General features: G+C 32.8%; 1 protein-coding gene across 1 annotated transcript in view; it reads right to left on the bottom strand.

Annotated features, from left to right (window-relative positions):
* Positions 1–5,716: 5,716 nt before the first annotated feature.
* LOC133202791 (UV radiation resistance-associated protein-like) overlaps positions 5,717–20,292 on the bottom strand; it is a 34,046-nt gene continuing 19,470 nt past the window's right edge. The window contains exons 7-20 of the mRNA XM_061338664.1: positions 19,330–19,451; positions 19,004–19,038; positions 17,932–17,995; positions 16,362–16,459; positions 16,066–16,158; positions 14,573–14,709; positions 13,307–13,539; positions 12,865–12,949; positions 12,505–12,595; positions 11,048–11,105; positions 10,619–10,784; positions 10,112–10,190; positions 9,504–9,595; positions 5,717–6,315 (exon numbers count right to left, since the gene is read on the bottom strand). Coding sequence (XP_061194648.1) covers positions 5,844–6,315; positions 9,504–9,595; positions 10,112–10,190; positions 10,619–10,784; positions 11,048–11,105; positions 12,505–12,595; positions 12,865–12,949; positions 13,307–13,539; positions 14,573–14,709; positions 16,066–16,158; positions 16,362–16,459; positions 17,932–17,995; positions 19,004–19,038; positions 19,330–19,451 — 1,825 coding nt within the window. The 3' untranslated portion in view covers positions 5,717–5,843. The remainder of the gene's footprint in view (positions 6,316–9,503; positions 9,596–10,111; positions 10,191–10,618; positions 10,785–11,047; positions 11,106–12,504; positions 12,596–12,864; positions 12,950–13,306; positions 13,540–14,572; positions 14,710–16,065; positions 16,159–16,361; positions 16,460–17,931; positions 17,996–19,003; positions 19,039–19,329; positions 19,452–20,292) is intronic.

Genomic DNA, 20,292 nt, shown 5'->3' with positions numbered 1-20,292 from the left:
ATTGAAGTTCACATTTTATTAGGGTTATAATCACATATTTCTCTTTCTTTTTTTGGGGGGGGGGGGGGGGAGAAAATGCTCTGAAAATTAATCATCATTTTAAATCAGCTTTTCCAGCCAAAAATTAGCACAAGTTACCTCTCTTTTTAACATACCGTAAGCATAAGAATTGCAAACTGAATCTTATTTTTTGTACACTTATTACACTTCTATACTAAAAATATACCTACAAAAATCATAATTTGTTCATAAAAGATTATGCAAATGATTATTTTACCAAAAATGAACCTTTGCTTTCATAAAACACATTTCAGTTCTATATATACTGTTGAAAGAAGAAATTGAGTCATTCCCCTTGCAATATGACTATACAATATGGCAGTTCCTCTTCATTTTTGAAGGGATTTTTAATCATTAATTTTTTGTTTGTTTTTGAAATATTTACCATGTTGTCTTATTAAAATATTACACAATTTTCTCAATATTTCATAAAAGACAATATCATATAAAGGCTGTTGTAGTGCAAAAGATGTCTTGCATTTTTTTCTTAATTAATGTCACTTCTGCGCTCCATGCACTATACATACTTTTTTTTTGTATTTTAATATAACATCACCGATTATACTGTAAATACTCCTTTTAATTACATTTAATCAGAAACACACTGACTTAGCAGAGTAAAATTTATGATCGTTAAATCATCTTCTCATAACAGACTTGTGCTATTTTCAATGGCATTTAGTTAGTATTTAGTATTATACATAAAGATGCACCTCAAAAGCAAAACAAAACAATGAAATCTGGTTCAGTACTATGCATAGTATAGTTACATGACTGGGATTTCATATTCCCTTTAATTAGAGTTAAGCCCTTTACTTTCTTAAAATAAATAAGAAATTTACTTACTTAAATGAGAATTCTGATTATATTTGACTTAAATTAGCAAATGTATTGAGAAATGGAACACTGTTCTGAAAGCAAAATTTGCAGATCCAATCCAAATTTTGTCGAGATTTGGTTTTTTTTTTTTTGTCAAGAGTAATGACCCTTTACATTATTCTGACCCTTTTTTAAAGAAGGTCCAATAATACATCCACAGAGAGAAATAATATGGAAAGTAATCATTTCAATGAAGTTAGCAGAACAAAATGCACAGAGTTAACTTTTGAAGAAATTTTATTTAAGAAGTATTTTGTATATTAATACTCAGGGCTCGACATTAACTCTTTTCCCTACTTGTCCATTCCGACAAGTGACAAGACATTTACTTGTCCGAACTTCAACTTCACTTGTCCGAAAATTTTTCAATAAAGATCTAATGCTGTCAACCAGGAAACTAAAAATAAAGTCCATTACATGTGCATGATATTATTTAAAATACAACAAACACATAAAACAAAATTTTATCTAGACTTTCTGTCCTGAGAACATAATTGCTGTCAAAATAAAACAGAATCCAAACTTCGTAAGACGGTAAGTATGGTAAGTTCCATGCCTTTGCAGTAGTATGCAGTTAGTGAACTTCCATCCCGATTGAGTGTGAACTTAATTACATATCGGGATGATTAGGAGGTTTAGAACAAAATGGCCTATAACTTTTCTGGTAAATATGCCAGGTGTCCTATAGTTACCGATTTCAATCTGAAACCCTGGGGATCGAAGTTTGGTTTCATGTACTGTTTCCGTCTTTAAAGTTCAACACTCGTTCTTTTTAATATTTAGAGACTTTTTTACATAAAAATGCACTTGTCCAGTCGGACAAGTGCCCAGCAATATTCACTTGTCCGTAATTTTTTTTCACTGGTACCGTACAAGTGCACAAGCATTAATGTCGAGTCCTGATGCTATAATTTATTAAAATTCTATCCTTTATCAAGTCTGTGTTACAAGGACTTCTTTAATAAAATTTATAAAAGATGTTGTAAATTATTAAATGAATGCATTCAATTTGTCAATGAATTTAGCATATGAACTCAAAATATGAAAAAGACAATCTTTATTTAGCATAATCAATTTAAGATATGAAAAGACAATCCTTAAAAATTGGGTCTTTTGATATGCTCAATATGCTTGTGTGTATGTACATTTTTATATATAAACCGATTCCTTTCATCGATTTCCCATGCACCCCTAGGACAAGAAATCCCACCAGCAGGTATGAATAACATTTACATGTAACAAAAGTACCTTAGGCACAAAAAGAAAGCCTCAAATATTACCAGTTTCTTCATCTTCAAAATTGTGATTGCACATGCTATGAACTCCCTGACACATAAATATATCTTGAAAGTAACCATTCATTCAAAAATTAACAAAACTTTTACTGTACTGAAGAGATTGGCATGCTCCAGGAAAACCCATATGATGAGATAGGTGAAACACTGGCATCATATGTTTATTCACAAGTTTTTTTTGTAGAAAAAGGTGCAGCTTCTAGGATTGTCCCTAACTATATATATAACTCTGCATGCACTCAAAACTAGCACATATACTACTGATATCATTAAACAAACACATAAATTATCTATGATTATCTATTTTAAAAAAAGAACTTCAAATTTGTACTTATTAATATGATCTGACAAGTCAATTAATCAACAATGTATGATAACACTGACACCCAAGTGATAGAACTTTAGGAAAGGTTTAAAAAAAGTTATTTCTGTAAAAGAATATTACAGCTTACTAAGTACTTAAAGTTTCTGACATGGTAGACTAGTATTTAAGGTACAGTCAAAGAAATTGGTGTCTCAGTTTAATAACTATTACAATGTATCTATTATCAAAAAACAAACAAAAAACTGATACAGCAACCACATTGTACTTAGAACAAAAGGAAACTGCACCATAATTAAGTCAACAAGTTAATGCATTTACTGGACAATCATGTAGTAAGTTAGGGTAACTGGCCTCAGCTAAGAATGTAAGTGAACAGGATAAAAGATTTGGAAAATAATACGTTTCCTGTAACATTCCCAGAAAAACAAGGGTTGGTCGGTAGGCATTTTTTTCTTTGGCTAATACAATCTCACATATTGACTTATAAGAAAGTTTCCAGTTTAAAACTTTTATTTTCACTTTCTATAATGCCAAAATAAATGGTCAAACATTCCCTGACTGAACTAACCAGGTGTGATATTTACAGTGGACACCCAACATGGCTGTCTAGCGGTAGAAAACGAAGTTCAAAAAGTTGTGGGGGAAATGCTAGATGATATAATAATGATCATTACTCTTCATATTTAAGGTGAATGTTGACTAGGATGACATATTTTATATTCAAATAAAGCTACAATTAACATTCTTGGTAAAAATTGCATCAGCTAATTGACTAAACACATATTTGGCATGGAAAAAAATTATGGTTCATGGTTATTTTATTTTTTATTGGGATCAAAAAATGAAAGTGAATCCTGATTTAACACATTGATAAACAAGAAAAATCTGTAAATTTGTTGAAGTTTTGCTTCGTTTGAACTTTAGTCGAAATATTTTTACACGACCAGTCAGGCTACCATGAAGCAAAATAAACTAGACCAGACCTAACTTTTACTAGTTTGAGTCGGTCGGATGTGCCTTAATGTTGAGCCCTGATACATGTATAAACGATAACTTTCTCTGCTCTTTTTTTTAATAGAAAAGTTGTAACACCTAGAAAGTGATTTATAATTGACTAATAGTAACAAGTGAACCACAGTGGTCAATGTAATTCAACTGCACATTTCTTAGCTTTTCATATTGTTTGACAAATATGATTTAAGATAAATTTGAAAGTTTAAAATCAATTAAAAAGTTTGCAATTCTAATTAACCACAGCAAATGATGGTGCTGCCAAACATTTACAGGCCTCATTTCCTTGGAAACTGTTTTAACACTGTTTTCAACTTCACATAAAATTTCTAGAAAAAAACATTTTATATCAATGTTTCAATGTCGTTCAGTTATCATGCTCATTGTTAGCTATGGGGTAAATAAATATTTTTGACAGCTAAGGACAATGAAAACTCTTAAATAATAGAGGTTTTCGTATACTTTCCAACCAAACTGTACCTAAATTGCATCGAATTCTATATCACCACCAAAGCCATCTTTGAAATGTTTGTGTAATTTTACAACTTATATGAAAATACATGAGACTTAATTACTTGTTAGAGATTTATTTAATTTAAAATTACTCTCATGAACATGTTATACATTTACTCATCAATGATGAAAATTTACAACAATTGGGAAATGTAATGCATCCATGAAACTTGTTATTATACCAGCAATGTTAAGTTAGTGTAAAGAAATGGCGCAGATGCATTAATACTTGTCTTATACATTCCTCAGCTTATGCAATTATGTCCAAAAGTTATCGTTAAACTTGTTTGCATGTTTTACAATGTTCATTCATTCTTCACAATGTGCTTGGATGTGTTACTACAACTCTTGGATTCTCTACAGCAAATTTTGCGTATTTTCCCTTTCCAATCTCTTTAATTTTATTCAAACTGAAGTAAAACACGCGCGTAATTATTTATTGTTCTCAACAGGTGCTAGTTTCTGGTAAAATGCCAGTACCACTATGAGCACAGGAAGTGAACGGCGCCATTTTTAATAGTTGACATTATTCGTGGAATTCCTTGCAAATTGACTTGGTTTCTGGGTTGTATGGGGGATCATGATTATTAAAGATACTTACATTCATATATGTCTCTGTTTTGTATCTCTCCATCAGGCTATAATCACTTTGAGAGATCGTTCAGGTAGATTTATTATTACAGGAAGTGCACCTATCCCATTTTGTACCATGTGCGCATGTTTTCACCCGAACTTTTTTTAAACCGGAAATGGGCAAATAAAGGAACGGCGGATCCAATCAAAAGTCAACAGCAAGGTCAACTCCATTCTACCAAACTTTTCTCATATTGAACCTATCATAAAGGTTATAACGTTTAAGATAGGTTCAATATAAGAAAAGTTTGATAAAAGGGGAGATAACTGAACAAAAAAAATTTACTTGTTTACTTTGATCATAGAAGATAATATAAATTTTGATGAGTATCCCTTGTCTCTTAAATTTCAAGTTAATTGAATTAAAATAGGGCTAATATTCAAGTTTGATTTAGTGCCTCATATAGATTTTCCCATTGTTTTATTCTTTAAACTTGCACAACTTCATATTATTTTTGAAATCCTGCATTAAAAAAAATACTGGCATTAATTTTCGAGGCTCATTAAGATAAATTTATAAAATATGCTGTGGGTTAAAAAAATCACTTAGTATGATTGTATTAAATTTATCACAGAAACAAAAATCATGACAGTTAAAATAGTCTATCAAACCACAATATTCAATATATGTATGCAATTTTAACCCCCACCCCCCACCCCTTATAATGTTACTACAAAATACATGTATTAGCTTGCAAGAGAAACCATCTACATCCTAGACTTTGGTCTGACCATTCAAAAATGTTAGGTTTAATTGATTTTATAATACCATATTGTGTTCACTATTGATAACCAGAAATTATAATATTGAAAGCTCTTAATATTTTTTTTAATTTGAGCTAAAGAAAAATGTGAAATAAGATTTTTTTTCAAGAGAAAGAAATATATACAAATTTTTCATGTGTATTGCTTATTTGCAAATTGTTCAGTATTGAGAAAGATAACTTAATTTTAATCAAGGTCTAATTAAAACACAATAATCATACATATATACTTTCACTCTCAGTTTGAAAATTATAATTTATTAATATTTTCTTAATATAACATTATATGAACATACTTCTCAGTCATGCATTTATAACATTAATATCATTTTGCCCTTAATAATTAACACAATTCATCAATAATCATGATATAGGACTATTTGATTGCCTCTCAGATTTCTCTAAACGTTCACTGTTCCCACTGACTGAAATACTTTCATAGATATGTTCTTCCTGCTCTGAACCGTTACAATCACTCGTCTCTACACCATTTACACACGCCTGTCTACGACTGTCCCACGATGTGTGAAAATTTACTCCATCTTGTGCACCACCATTAATTTCACTGTCAAAATCAGCCAATCTTTCTGAAACTGGATTGGAAATTTTGAAAAAATTATCATTCATGCTTGGATGGAAAATGTCATCCTCAGTTTTCTTGCTGTGAAAAGTAGGTGGAGATTGCCTCAAATTTTCTTCTGCCATTGGCACACTAAGTTCTCTCCTGAAATCAACCATTTTTCCATATGATGCAAGTGAGCTCTGAGTGTCTGTTTTATCAAATTCACTGCTTTGCCTTTCACTCACTGGTCGCAGGAGAGCTGTCTGGCTTTCCCTTGTACAAATACAAAAAGACACTTAATTAAAATCTATGAATATGAATAAAGTACCGGTAATTTAGAATAGATGAATAATCAAAATTATGCAGTGATGTATATTTCCAAATTATGCAGACAAGCTATAATCTGGAAGAAAAGTACAGGACTGTATGGTTCAAAGGGACTGGCAGTCTTCATCAATGAAAGACAACTCTTATATTACTATGTTAATTTTTTTCTACTTTTTTAACTCATAAAACCCTCAGACATAGGGATGAGATCAAAAGTTCAATGTCCGACAAAAAATGAAATTCACATAGTTTTCACCAAGACCCCCCATTTTGAAACTAAATGTCATAAATGTTCAATCATCAAGTATTAGTATTTATTAAATAACATGTATTTCATTTGTTTCTTCATAAAAAGCAACATTTTAAATACCAATGATGTAAAGTCTCAAAGCAACATGCACTTTTAATTATTATGTAATTATCAATCATGACCTAGCATGTCCTCAGCTTTTTTGCTGTGGAAGGTAAGTGGAGATGTTCTCTATAAGGGTTTTCACATCATATAATAACAACTTGCAGCACTTTATTCCAACCTGTTCTCCAATATGTTTTTGATATTCTACACTAAATTAACTAAGGGCTTTAATTCTGGCCTTTCATTATCATGGGTTGTAATATTCTAGAATAATTTAACTTACAAAAATGTTCTAATTTAATCTCATAAAATCATGATTCACATACATGCCAACTTTTGAAAATTCCCATGGGGGATTTTGCGCGTGACGACAATTTTCAAAGCTTTAAATTCGCGACATTTTGTCATGAAAATAAATGTTTATCCCATTTTTTTTTTTATTATTTATAATATCAATATCACTTGTTAATACAATTTAAGAATAAATAATACAAACAAATTTTTTCCTTCCAAAATTCAAATATCCTTTGCTTTAATAGGTACCTCTCTCACTAAAGAAGTGATATCTGTTTAGTTTAACAACATTATGTTTGAAAAGACACAGAATTTGGTGAAAAATGTGAAAATGTACAACTTTCAGTTCAGTAAATTTTGTTGTAAAGTTTTAGAAATATATGAGGTTTTGTTACTGTACAGTTTCTGGGAAACATTTGTAAAATTCTCTATTTACATTTTACACAATTAGAATTTCCTAATTAGACATTAGATTGAAAGAAATATTGAAAAATTACAATGCACTGTGTGTGTGAGGGTGAGAGAGAGAGAGAAAGATAAGAAAATTTGTTTGTTTTGAAGTGTCATTTTATTCCCTTTTAATAAGTAGACATCATGATGATTAATTTAATCACACACACAAAACAAGTTGAAGAAATAAATTTACTCTTGAGATCATCAATTATTTAAAACTAGGATACCCCTATCCCAAACAAAAATTAAAATTGTTATAAACATGATGAACTTTTGCATAACATTGGCAGTGTCATGTGAGTATTCCGTTGTCATATTACATTGGGGGGGGGGGGGATTCAGTGTACTTGAGGGTATAAGACTTTGTTGTTTCATCTAAATTATTTTCATCTTATTTTAACCGGTAAACTTTACAATATCTTAAAATCAGCAGCTATGCTTTGTTGTTTTCTACTTTCGTTTTTAAAAAACGAAACATGGATTAATTCCGATTTTGTTGTTAGTTTATCATATCACTGTATTCAATTTTTGTTTTTAATAAAATGATATTTAATTATACCCTAAATCTATGTGTTTCACTATATGCATACCCCTTCTGACTGAAAAGTTTAATCCTCTAACTGCTCCAGGCTATGTTACCTGTACCTGGACAGCTGTGTGCGTTCAAGCGAGAAGTGATTTCCTGTGGCTAATTAACACCTCTGCATGCGTTAAATAAACAAAGAGACTAATCTGTGTGCACTGAATAAACAAGTCTGATATTCTAATCCCGATTGACAAAATATTGCGGTAGGGAAACTCAGAAAATCGGAAATTTTAGGTTGAATATTTTCATTTCGGGATTTTTGGGCAATTTTGCTTTCCCGATCGGGAGAGCGGGATTAAAGGGTAAAATCGGGAGGATCCCGCCTAAATCGGGAAAGTTGGCATGTATGCATGATGATGTACATGTATTCAATCTTATTTTTCATAATGTAAAGAACATGTAGTCTAAAATACTAAATATTATTCTAAATATGGTAATGATCAGTCCATCCTTATGCAGACTTCATATTCTACATAAATAATATAGGTAATAAGAGATTACAGAGCTCACATCAACGAATGTTGTCTTTAAGTAAGGCAAAGTCCCACATTAAACTAATAATCTAGGAGTGTGCATCCCTAGATGCAACATTTATGCAATTTTGGTCTGATAGGGCTTGCAGTTACTTGGGAATAGACTTATCTGAAAACTTACAACTAGTCACTCATCCAGAAAATGTAAGTCAAATCCAGCATCCGAAGCAAGTTTTGAGATTGTTCGTCCCTTGATGCATCATCCATGCAAGTTTGGTTCAGATAGGCCTTATAGTTCCTTGGAAATGAGATCTGCTCCAAAAACTTTAATATAGGGTTTATAGTTACTTGGAAATGACATATGCTCCAAAAACCTTAACTTGGTCACTCATCCGGAAAATATAGGTCAGATCCAGCATCCGAAGCCAGTCCAGTAGTGTGCATCCTTAGATGTATCATCCATGCAAGTTTGGTCAATATAGGGCTTATAGTTACTTGGAAATGAGACCTGCTCCAAAAACTTAAACCTGCTCCAAAAACATTAACCTGGTCATTCTTTAGCTGAAATTGCAGCATCTGAAACCTTGACTGGTACAAGGAAACACACTAGAAGCATCCTCCATGCATCCCTGACTAGTATAGGCCATAGAAGTACTTGAAAAGAAAACTGCTCCAAAAACCTTAACCTGGGACGCCGACGCCGAGGGTATTACATAAGCTCCCCCAACTTCGTTGAGGTGAGCTAAAAATGGTTTTAATCCCAGCCTGCATGTTTTGATATTTTGCATTACTTACATTTTTAACCTAGCCTGTTACCCAGCATGGTTTTGATATTCTTCATGAACATTTCTTACAGTTTTAATGCTAGCCTATTCTCCACATGTTTTTGGTATTCTACATGAACATTTCTTATGGTTATAATTCTAGCCTGTTACCCAGCATGGCTTTGATACTTTACATGAACATTACTTACAGTTTTAATCCTAGCCTATTCTCCAGCATGGTTTTGATATTTTGCAGTGTAGTTCTGAGATCTGGAGTCCCTAGTCCCAAGTAGAATCTCAACTGAAAATCAAAAAATAATTTACTTAAGGTTAATATTTTCACCAAAAAAAAAAAAAATATATATATATATATATATATATAAATTTTACAAAAACAACAAATTTACATTTTGTGTGATAAACTTCAAGTCTCAATATTCTGTGATCAAAATTTCTGAAATCATTGAATTCTTTAGTTATTGGTTACACATCTACATATATAATTGTACATCAAAAAGATTATGTGACTCAGGTGAGCGTTGTGGCTCTCTAAAATTGTTTAATTTCTCTGCATGTACATGTACTTGTAAATACATTTATGAAAGGAACTGTTGGGTTGTCCTTACTTTATAAAGGATCTTGTTTTTTTTTTTTTTTGCACAATTGAAATTACATTTAATTTAATTTTCCAAGTATATCATTTAAAATTGTTAGTATATTTTGTGTCTCCATTCAATTGGGTATACAAAAGAAAGGGAAAATTGGATGAATTAGCCATTGTTTTGTAGTTAATGTAATTAAAAAAAAAAACCATCACCTGGCTAATATTTTTGTTTAATGTGAACACACCATACTTAAACAAGGTTTGTTCTTTGCCCTTTGAATAGAGAGGAAACCTGAAAAACAAAATTAAAATAATGTATTTTAGGGGAAATAAATTTCCTAAATTTTCATTCATGAGCAAATTGCAGCAAGGTATAATTTTATGCAGTCATTCCTACTTTCATGTATACAGCAAAAAATGTATGAATTAACCCCCCCAAATTTTTCCCTTGAGAAAGTGGGTTATATGTCACTACTAAACATATTTAATTCTTACATGTTCTTTTATCCTTGACAATATTTTAGTCAAAATTGTCTTAATCTACATTTAAAAATTGTATTGAAATTCCATTTGATGTTTTTTCTAAAATTTTATACCAATTACAAAAACATTCAATTTTCCAAATATGTGAATGAATGGTATCACTTGTGAGGAAAAAAATATTTAGCTTTTCATAAACATACAATTTCAAATTGCTGTACAGAATAAGATAGGCCTTACACTCTCTCTTTATCCTCCAGTTTAGTATGGATGTGATCATGAATGGTTGACCTTGAGACTTGATGGTCCATGCCATACCTCAATGGAATGTCAAGGACACTTGAGATCATCAGCAGAAGGTGACAAGTGTAACCAAGGGAAACTGCTATCATATTGTCATCTTTACCTTTAAATAGACAAAATTACATAGCTGTGTAAATAAACAATGAATTCATCTTTAAGAAAATTTATTGTTCACAACTCATGTTAATTTAAACATTCTGTGTCTCAGTTCACAGTTAGGACTAAACAACTGCCTCTTTTACTGTCTTACTGTCTATGTAAACCCATTCTATTTCAGTTATCTTTGAATTTCTTTTTTGTATTTCTGAATGCAAAATACAAACTTTCATATATGCAGGAGATGTGTTCTATAGTTTACATTATTACCTTGAAAATCTTCTGAATTTGGCAAGCAAACATCAGCAATAAAATACTGTCCTTTTTTCTGAAATAAAAACCACATCCCGTTCATATACATGTACTGTGCTCTAGTGCAGTTACCGGTATATTTCAATGGCTTTCTACTACCACTATTTATTACAAGATATACAAATGACAAAATCTGTTGTTTTACAAATCAACCAATTAGGTAATGTTTGTTATAACAAGAGGCCCATGGGCCACATCACTCACCTGAACACTGGTTAAAGAAAAGCAGAAATCAGTTCAGTATTGAAAAGTTTAAATATAGAAGTGGTCCCAACCTACCCCAAGGGGTAATGATTTGAACAACTTGCTTCCATATTAATATGACTAAACATGGGTTTGCTGGTCATCCGGAGATTTTTTTTAAAAGATATTTCCTATAAATAACTTTGATCTCCTGTTGTGGCTCCTCCCTACCCCCAGGGGTCATGATTTGAACACGCTTGAATCTACACTACTTGAGGATGATTCCATATTAATATGATTAATCATGGCCTTGCTGTTATTGAGAAGAAGATTTTTAAAGATATTTCCTATGTATTCCCTTGTATAACTTTGATCCCTTGTTATGGCCCTTCCCTACTATTGGAGTCATGATTTGAGCAAATTTTACTCCCATGTATAACTTTGTTCCCCTGTAATGGCCCTTCCCTACCCACAGGGGTCATGATTTGAACACATTTAAATCTCCACTCCATGAGGATGCTTCTGTATTAACATGACTATGGTAATCATAGTTTTGCTGTTCTTGAGAAGAAGATTTTTAAAAATATTTCTTTTATATTCTAATGTATACTTTTAATCCTCTGTTATGGCCCTTCCCTACCCCCAGGGGTCATGATTTGAACAAACTTGAATCTACACTACATGAGGATGAATCTATATTAATATGACTAATCATAGCTTTGCTGTTCGGTTAATCTTAATTATCTTCCCTTGAAAGAGGACAAGGATCTTTGTATAAACAAACTTGAATCCTCTTGAAGTTTGTTTGAAATTGGCCCAGTGGTTCTGGAGAAAATGAAAATGGGAAAAGTTTACCATATCAACAACTATGACAACGACAGACAACAGGCAAATTTTGATCAAGAAAAAAAACTCACTTGAGCCTCTGGCTCAGGCAAGCTAAAAAGTCAGACTTTGAAAATCTACAGCATTCTTCCTCATCCTTAGATAATGCAAAGGTAGACAATGCCAGAAATAAAAATTATTCTCCTTGTAAAAATATCAACCTCAATCCAATTTGGCACATTTACCAACAGACCATGACAAAGTTCAGTTATAAGTGTTTAACATAACCTTCTCTAATGCACTCATATGTACAGTTTAAATAAATTTCAGCTTAAACATTACAATGAAATGAGAGTGATACATATATGTATACACATATAGAAGTGTATATACAAGAATATGTGTACCTCGGTGATAGGATAAATATAGGCAGCTAATTCCCTGATTAGTTGTTTTCTTCTGATAAATAGTTGTGCATTTTCTTTTATCAGCTTTTCCCTAAAAAAGAATGAACATAATCATGCACTCCAGCTCAAGTAATGTGTGCATAGATAAATATTTTTAACTTTAATTTTTTTCATACTTTGATGTTCTTTAAACCATTGCATTTTAAATTTGTAACAAAATTTGTTTTTGATTTTTAAAAAATCTGCAAGTAAAAATATCAAATGCTATCTGATATTTTCATTTGAGTTCATCAATCATGAACGTAAAAAGTAAGTAAAAAAGCTTTTAAGTTGCGGAGTAAGAGAATTTCCTTTGAGCACCTTGTCTGGTCGTAGTCCTTTTTCTTCTCCCCTTGTTCCCTCCACTTCTCTCTCAACTTCTCCCAATTCTTTTTCAGTGCTGTGTCTGTGAAAGAATGTACATGAAAATAATCATCTACAGATTTTTTTTAAACTTTAGTTTAACTGTCCATTAACAAAAGATTTGATAATTAAGTACAGTGAAAGTCAAAATTCATTTCTGAATCAATTACTTATATCATTTTGTTCCATACTAATATCTACACAAAACTATGTCACAATTTCATAATCTATGTAAATATGCATGATCAGATTAAAATATCTGGATAAAATGATAAAGCTATAATAGAAAACTCTCCAATTATGCAAGAACATGCCAATGTAGGTCCACGTGTAAATGTCCAGATTACAGTAACACCAAAGTCAACTTGCAAATGCTGTACATGAACACTGTACACAGTACCTTGTTCTTTGTTAGAGTTATGACACTGATCTGCTTGGTCCTTCATTTTATTGACAGATGCTGTCCTCCACATGACTTCAGAACAGAGTTGTTCCTTCTTGAGGATCAAGTCCTCACACTGTGCCCTCTTTCTTGTAGTCTCTTGTGAAGATAGTAACTTGTCTTCAATTGACCTTCGAACTTTATGCACTGAAGCTTGAGTTTGCTTTATTGCTCGTAATACAGTGTAAATTCTAAATGAAATGATTAGGAAAAGATTAGAATGGGTATGAAGTGCATACATATTCATATATATGTATCAACTTTCCCAGGTTTACCACTGCTTAATCATAGGTTTTTGCTATTAAATTTTTTTTAGATAAGATCACTAATGCATAATTTGCACATCTATCTTGGACTGCACATCTATCCTTGTCCAAGGTATCAGCTAACAGACTGGATTATAAGTGTATATCATTTACATGGTCATTAAAGTTTGATATACATGTACAATAAATCAAATTCAAAGTTAGCAAGAAGCATTAAAGACCATGATTTCCTATAATGTTTACCTTGATAGAGAGCTTGTACTAAATTTACCTTAATAGAGAGCTTGTTTACCTTGAAATAGACTAATCTTGGATACCTTGATAGAGTACGTGCCCGTACTATAATTACCTTTATAGAGATCTTGCACTATATTCACTTTCATGAGAGCTTGTTTACCTTGATAGAGAGCTTGTTTAACTTTATAGAGTATGCACATATACTTTATTTACCTTGATAGAGAACTTGTTAACTTTTTAGAGTATGTGCCTACACTTTATTTATCTTGATAGAGAGCTAGTTTAATATTTACCTTGATATAGAACTTGTTAACCTTGATAGAGTATGTGCCTATACTTTATTTACCTTGATAGAGAGCTAGTTTTATAATTACCTTGATAGAGAACTTGTTTACCTCGATAGAGTACATGCCTGTACTATACATGTACTTACATTGATAGAGTATGTGCCTGTATTATAATTACCTTGATAGAGAGCTTGTTTACCTTGATAGAGTACATGCCTGTACTATACTTACATTGATAGAGTATGTGCCAGTATTATAATTACCTTGATAGAGAGCTTGCATTATATTCACTTTGATTACAGCTTGTTTACCCAGAGATAGGTACCTATACTATATTTATCTATACAGAGAGCTAGTTTCATATTAACCTTGATAGAGAACTTGTTGACCTTGATAAAGAGCTTGTTTACCTTTTAAATAGAGAGCTTGTTTACCTTGATAGAGAGCTTGTAGTGTACGATTTTTTGGTGCTGGCTATTTCCACTTTTAAGAAACACTGATTGGTTAGTGACAGGGGTTTAGCAGCTGTTTCCTCACCAGACTTGCTTTGATCATTTCCAGCACTAACCTCCTGAAAAGTACAATTTTTTAATTCATTTGTTGCACGTGTACTTGTATGAATTAATGAAGGTTTGTTTTTTTTGTCCCCACTTTAAGTTTGTCCCCCACTTTCACTGAAAGTGGGGGATATTGATTTGGATCTGTCCATCCGTCTGTCTGTACATCTGTATTTCTGTCTGTCTGTAACACTTTCATTTCCACGCGATATCTCGAGAAGCCTTTGAGCTTTTGCAATGAAATTTTACATAACCACTCCTTATGGCCCAAAGAAGACCCCTATTGATTTTGAGGTCAAACGTCAAAGATCATGGTCATAAATTCAGTCTGTTTTCACACTTCAATTTCCGCTATATCTCGAAAGGCCTTTGAGCTTTTGCAATGAATTTTACAAAACAACTCCCTATATGGCCCCGCCCACCCCTCTCAAAGTGTCCTGCCCTGTTTTTGTTTTTTATTTTGGTCTTCTTTTTTTTTTTTTTTCAAAAGTCAATTAGAAATTTGTTGGCATCGATCATACTCAAAGTTTTAGAGTTACTCTCCATTTGTATTACAAGTCGTGTGGCACTATTTCTAGCACAGGAGCATGTGGGGAGTTAGTACATTTAATGCAGGTTAAAGGTGGACTTTATATTCTAATTACATCTATTAGAACTGTTTAGTAAAGGCTAAATTAGATGCCATGTGTTGTGTAAAATTTTGACAATGTATACAGTCATGTATATGTAACAGGAAAGGAGAAAATGTATGGCTGGACCGGGAATAGAACCCGGGACCCCTGCATCACTAGTCAGGTGCTCTACCAACTGAGCTACCCAGGCTGATATCCACGGCCCAAACCATTACATTCCCCCCTCCTTAAATTGCCTTTGCCCTCGAAGACACAACCCAAGTTCTTATTAGCCCCTGGCAGGACTTTCCCCTGCAGGTCCAGGGGTGGTCAACGGCAGCAAATCTGTACAGGAAAGGAGAAAATGTATGGCTGGACAGGGAATCGAACCCGGAACCCCTGCATCACTAGTCAGGTGCTCTACCGACTGAGCTACCCAGGCTGATATCCACGGCCCAAACCATTACATTCCTCCCTCCTTAAATTGTCTGGACTTCGGTGACATCTCTATATGAGTGAAAAATTCTCAAATGGGACATTAAAAACAACATACAACATACACAAATTGAAATTTGTAATGAAGTTTGAATTTGACTTCAGTTTCAGTCTCTACAAATTGCCTAGTTGAGATGGGCTAGAATGAATGTTAACATCCTTTTAGTTGGTAGACTTTAATGATCCTGTGCAAAAGTCACAGAAAAATGCACTTAAAAGTTCCCCTGTCTTCATATCATGTGCACATACAAGTAATAGTCTTACCACAGTTTTTATGTCTGGAGCATGGAAGAAATGATCAAACATTCCAAATATCACTGTATTTGGTGCATACTTCACACCTTTGTCCTGTTGGAGCTGAAAAAGTAATTTAAATATTATTCTTAATTAAATACTCTTATTAAAGTAAGACAGGTCAACTTTTATCCATTTTTGTGCAATTATAATGACGGCAATGATAATGTGTCTATCAGACTTGATAACAACGAATGTACGTACAACTTGGGCTAAAGATAGCATACAGCTAAATTCAGTTAGTTTGGTGAAAAACTGATTTTTACCTTGTCAGCAAAGTACTCCAGTGCATTAAGGTCAACCATCCAGTCCAAAAGGAGGCGCTTGCTGGACTTGTGTTTCACCCACACTCGTACAAGAAGAGCTAGTGTTATGAAGGCAGCATAATGGTTATTTCAAATGCAATATTAAAAATCTACCCATGGAGAGGAATAAAAAAAAATATTTCAAATAAAGTGTATATAACTGATCATCTTGTTACTTTGTGTGAAAAAAATATGCTGCATGCACTTCATTCATCCACCTGTTTACTTAATTAACAGATTCTTGTCTAAGTCTACATGTGTTGTAAACTAAATCAAATTCTTTTCAGTTCCATACCTTTGTTATCATATATCACTACTACACTGAATATACATACATGTACATGATCAAATACATACAAACCTCCTTTTCTTAAACACCTTTAATACCTTTAATACCAATACCACTTATGGATTAAGATGGACATTCTCAATTTTACCAAACATTTGCTCATAAGTTTTACTATTCTGCATCAAGAAATAAAAAGTCCTTTTTATGCCCCCCTATCGAAGATTTGGGAGTATATAGTTTTTGCCCTGTCCGTCCGTCTGTCTGTCCGCAAAAATTTTAACATTGCCCATAACTTTTGATTGGTTGGAGCTATGGCTTTCATATTTCACATGTGTATTCATTGTGACAAGACCTTCATTTGGATACCAACTACTTTGTCCCTTTTGACCTTGACCTAGGAGTTTGACCTACTTTTGGAAAACTTTAACCTTGGCAACAACTTTTGAACAGTTGAAGCTAGGGCTTTCATACTTCACATATGTAATCCTTGTGACAAGACCCTTCTTTGGATACCAACAATTTTGACCCTTTGACCTTGGAATTTGACCTACTTTTGGAAAACTTTAACCTTGGCCATAACTTTTAAACAGTTGGTGCCAAGGCTTTCATAATTTACATAGGTAATCCTTGTGACAAGACCTTCCTTTGGATATCAACAACTTTGACCCTTTGACCTTGGAGTTTGACCTTCTTTTGGAAAACTTTAACCTTGGACATAACTTTTGAACAGTTGGTGCTGGGGCTTTCATATTTCATATGTCAGTCTATTCCTTATGACAAGACCTTCCTTTGGATACCAACAATTGTAATCCATTGACCTTGATCTTGCAGTTTGACCTACTTTTGAAAAACTTAACCTTGGCCATAACTTTTGAATGATTGGTGCTATGGCTTTCATATTTCACATGTGTATTTCTTGTGAGAAGGTATTTACTTGGGCACCATTAATTTTGACCACTTGACCTTGACCTTGATTTTTGACTTACTTTTGAAAAACTTTAACCTTTTCCATATCTATTCAATGGTTGCTGCTAGGGCTTTCACATTTCACAGGTATATTCCTCGAGACAAGACCTTACTTTAGGTACCAACATGTTTGATTTACATTTGAGAAAGTTTAACCTTTGCTATAAGTTGCCATAAGGGGGCATCAGTGTTTCACAAACACATCTTGTTTTATCAATGAACTTTCCCCCAGAATAAATTTGGACATGCACTCCTCAGTTATTGTGAAAAGGATACATTGACATGTGGTGTTAATTTTGTCTTCATATCTGCTTATGTCAAAGCTCTGCCATGAAGGATTCTGTAACATTAAGATAACATAATGTCAATGATATATTCACAATATGAGTGAAAATACCTGATTGCTGATTATGATGGTGACATCTGACAATCAAATAATATACATGTATAATAGGCCTCAAATTAATTTCAGATTTTCATCATCCTCCTTCGATGATAGTCAAACAGGAGGGTAGAATTTTAACAAAAATTTACAATATCACAGTCATGGAATACTATTGAAGCAACTTTTGACCCTGTTTATCTTTACTGTCACTGCTGTAAAATAAATTCGTATTAAAACATTGCACTTTTTGGTTGAAAACATACATTATTCTTTTCACCAGTCCAGACCCCCCCCCCCCCCCCTGAATTTACAGAGTTATTAAAAGTATTCATTGAAGCAAATAAAAAATGGCTTTGGTCCCCCCTAGAAACACGTGGACCCCACCAGCACCACCATGAAATAGTTCTTTTTCACCTATCACAGTATGAGAAAGGGACTTTGCGTTTTTTTGCTTGTCAAGAAATTTCTGACTGGGGTGATTCCCCCCCCCCCCCCTTCCTTTTGGAAAAAAAAATCATGGATCTGTGCCTGTTGAATGAAATAAATGCACAAAGTACTTGTACATGTATTTCAGTTTTTAAAGTTCAAGAATATTTGTGACCTTATACTTTAATTTTATGGTTTAACATAATTTTGGGAGGGCCCTGAGGGTTCAAAGACCAGGATGAGGATGAAGATCAAGCTGAATCCATCCCTAACTGAAAACAACTAATTACAGACATTAACAATGCAAAATTTGACTGTCTAGGTATATTCAAACGTCATGGTTTACTATATGCAGGTATCTTTATAACCACTTCAGGATTACATTTTTGTTTAGAATTCCATACTTGAAACTGATCTAACTTCCTTGATATACAAGTTTTTATTTTATTTTTATTTTATTATGCAATTGTAAATTATAGAATTCTATTTTATGAAACATGTGGAATATTTATACCACCTACAGAGACAGAAACTTACCAGTGATGCAGTGATGGTCTCACTTTGATAGAACTCTAAAATAAAACCAAGCATTTCAGTCAATATAATATGCATCCTAATAGCACGTCATTAAGAGATTTATTTATTTATTTATTTATTTTGTTTTTGTTTTTTGTGATTTATACAGAATACGGTGTCATCTAAGTTTTACCCAAAAAAGAAAAAAGATAAAGATCATGACAAAGAATCAACCAAATGACAGAAAAATGAACCAATTGCACCAAGTAAATATTACCAAATTAATTTAACTTCTTTTTTGTACTTATTAGTATAATTAATATTAAAAATCTTTTATAAATTCTTACCTTTACTCTCCCTGTCCTTGTGCAGACTGAAAAATGTCTCAAGTTCACTGAGTTCTTTCCCAAACTGAAACTGGCATTTCAAATTTCTCACAGCGACTAGTTTCAAATGTCTCAATCTTCTCTAAAAAAAAGTAACAAAAATATCATCAATGATCATACTGTAATCCTAATTTAAGACCAACAATTAACCATGTACAAAAAAGAATATGTTGAAACAGTATGAAACCTGAATAAAATGTTATTGAAATATGCGTAAGCGGCATGGAGAAAAATGTGATGGACCAGACCAGGAATGGAATCATGGGACAGGTGCTCTTCCAATGAAGATTTCTGACCAATGGCCATCGAACCAGCTTGACCTTCAAATTTCTATACAGTAATGGTTTCTAACTACTCAATAGTGATTGCATATACATGTATGGTTTATACACACTACAATAAGTACACGTCGGTCTGAAGACTGAGGCCAGCTGAACTGCTACAGAACAAGCACAATTACAAAAACACACACTCAAGTTTTGATTTAATAAAAAAATAGATACAAGCAAATTAAAAAAATTGTGGTCCCCTACTTTTGGTGTCTTTTATAATGGTTGGGATGCAGTTATTAATGGCATATGGTAACTGTCTTGTCTGTGTGTCCTGTCTTATCTGTCCATTGCTTAAAAAGGATACGATTTTTTTGGAATTTACAAAAGTTATGGCAAAGATATAAGTTTCTTAAATCTGCATCATAAATTTCATGATGGAGGTCATGGTAGGTCAACTATCATAATACAATCCAAAAGGTCTTGTCACAAGTATGCAAATGTGGAAAAAAAATGAAAGCCCCGTCTCTTCTGGAGCAAAAGTTATGGCCAAAATTAATTTTTTTTTTTTAAGTACTAGGTCAGGTTAAACTTCTTGGTCAAAGTAAAAGTGATAATTCTTTCTGAAAGGTCTTGTCACAGGTAATGCATGTTA

The sequence above is a fragment of the Saccostrea echinata genome, unplaced genomic scaffold, assembly GCF_033153115.1.
Source record: "Saccostrea echinata isolate AGI-Se365-2 ecotype Australia unplaced genomic scaffold, CSIRO_AGI_Sech_v1 ptg000047l, whole genome shotgun sequence".
In the NCBI taxonomy this organism is placed as follows: Eukaryota; Metazoa; Mollusca; class Bivalvia; order Ostreida; family Ostreidae; genus Saccostrea; species Saccostrea echinata.
Note: the sequence above shows the minus strand (reverse complement) of the source record. Positions and strands in the feature narration are given on the sequence as shown.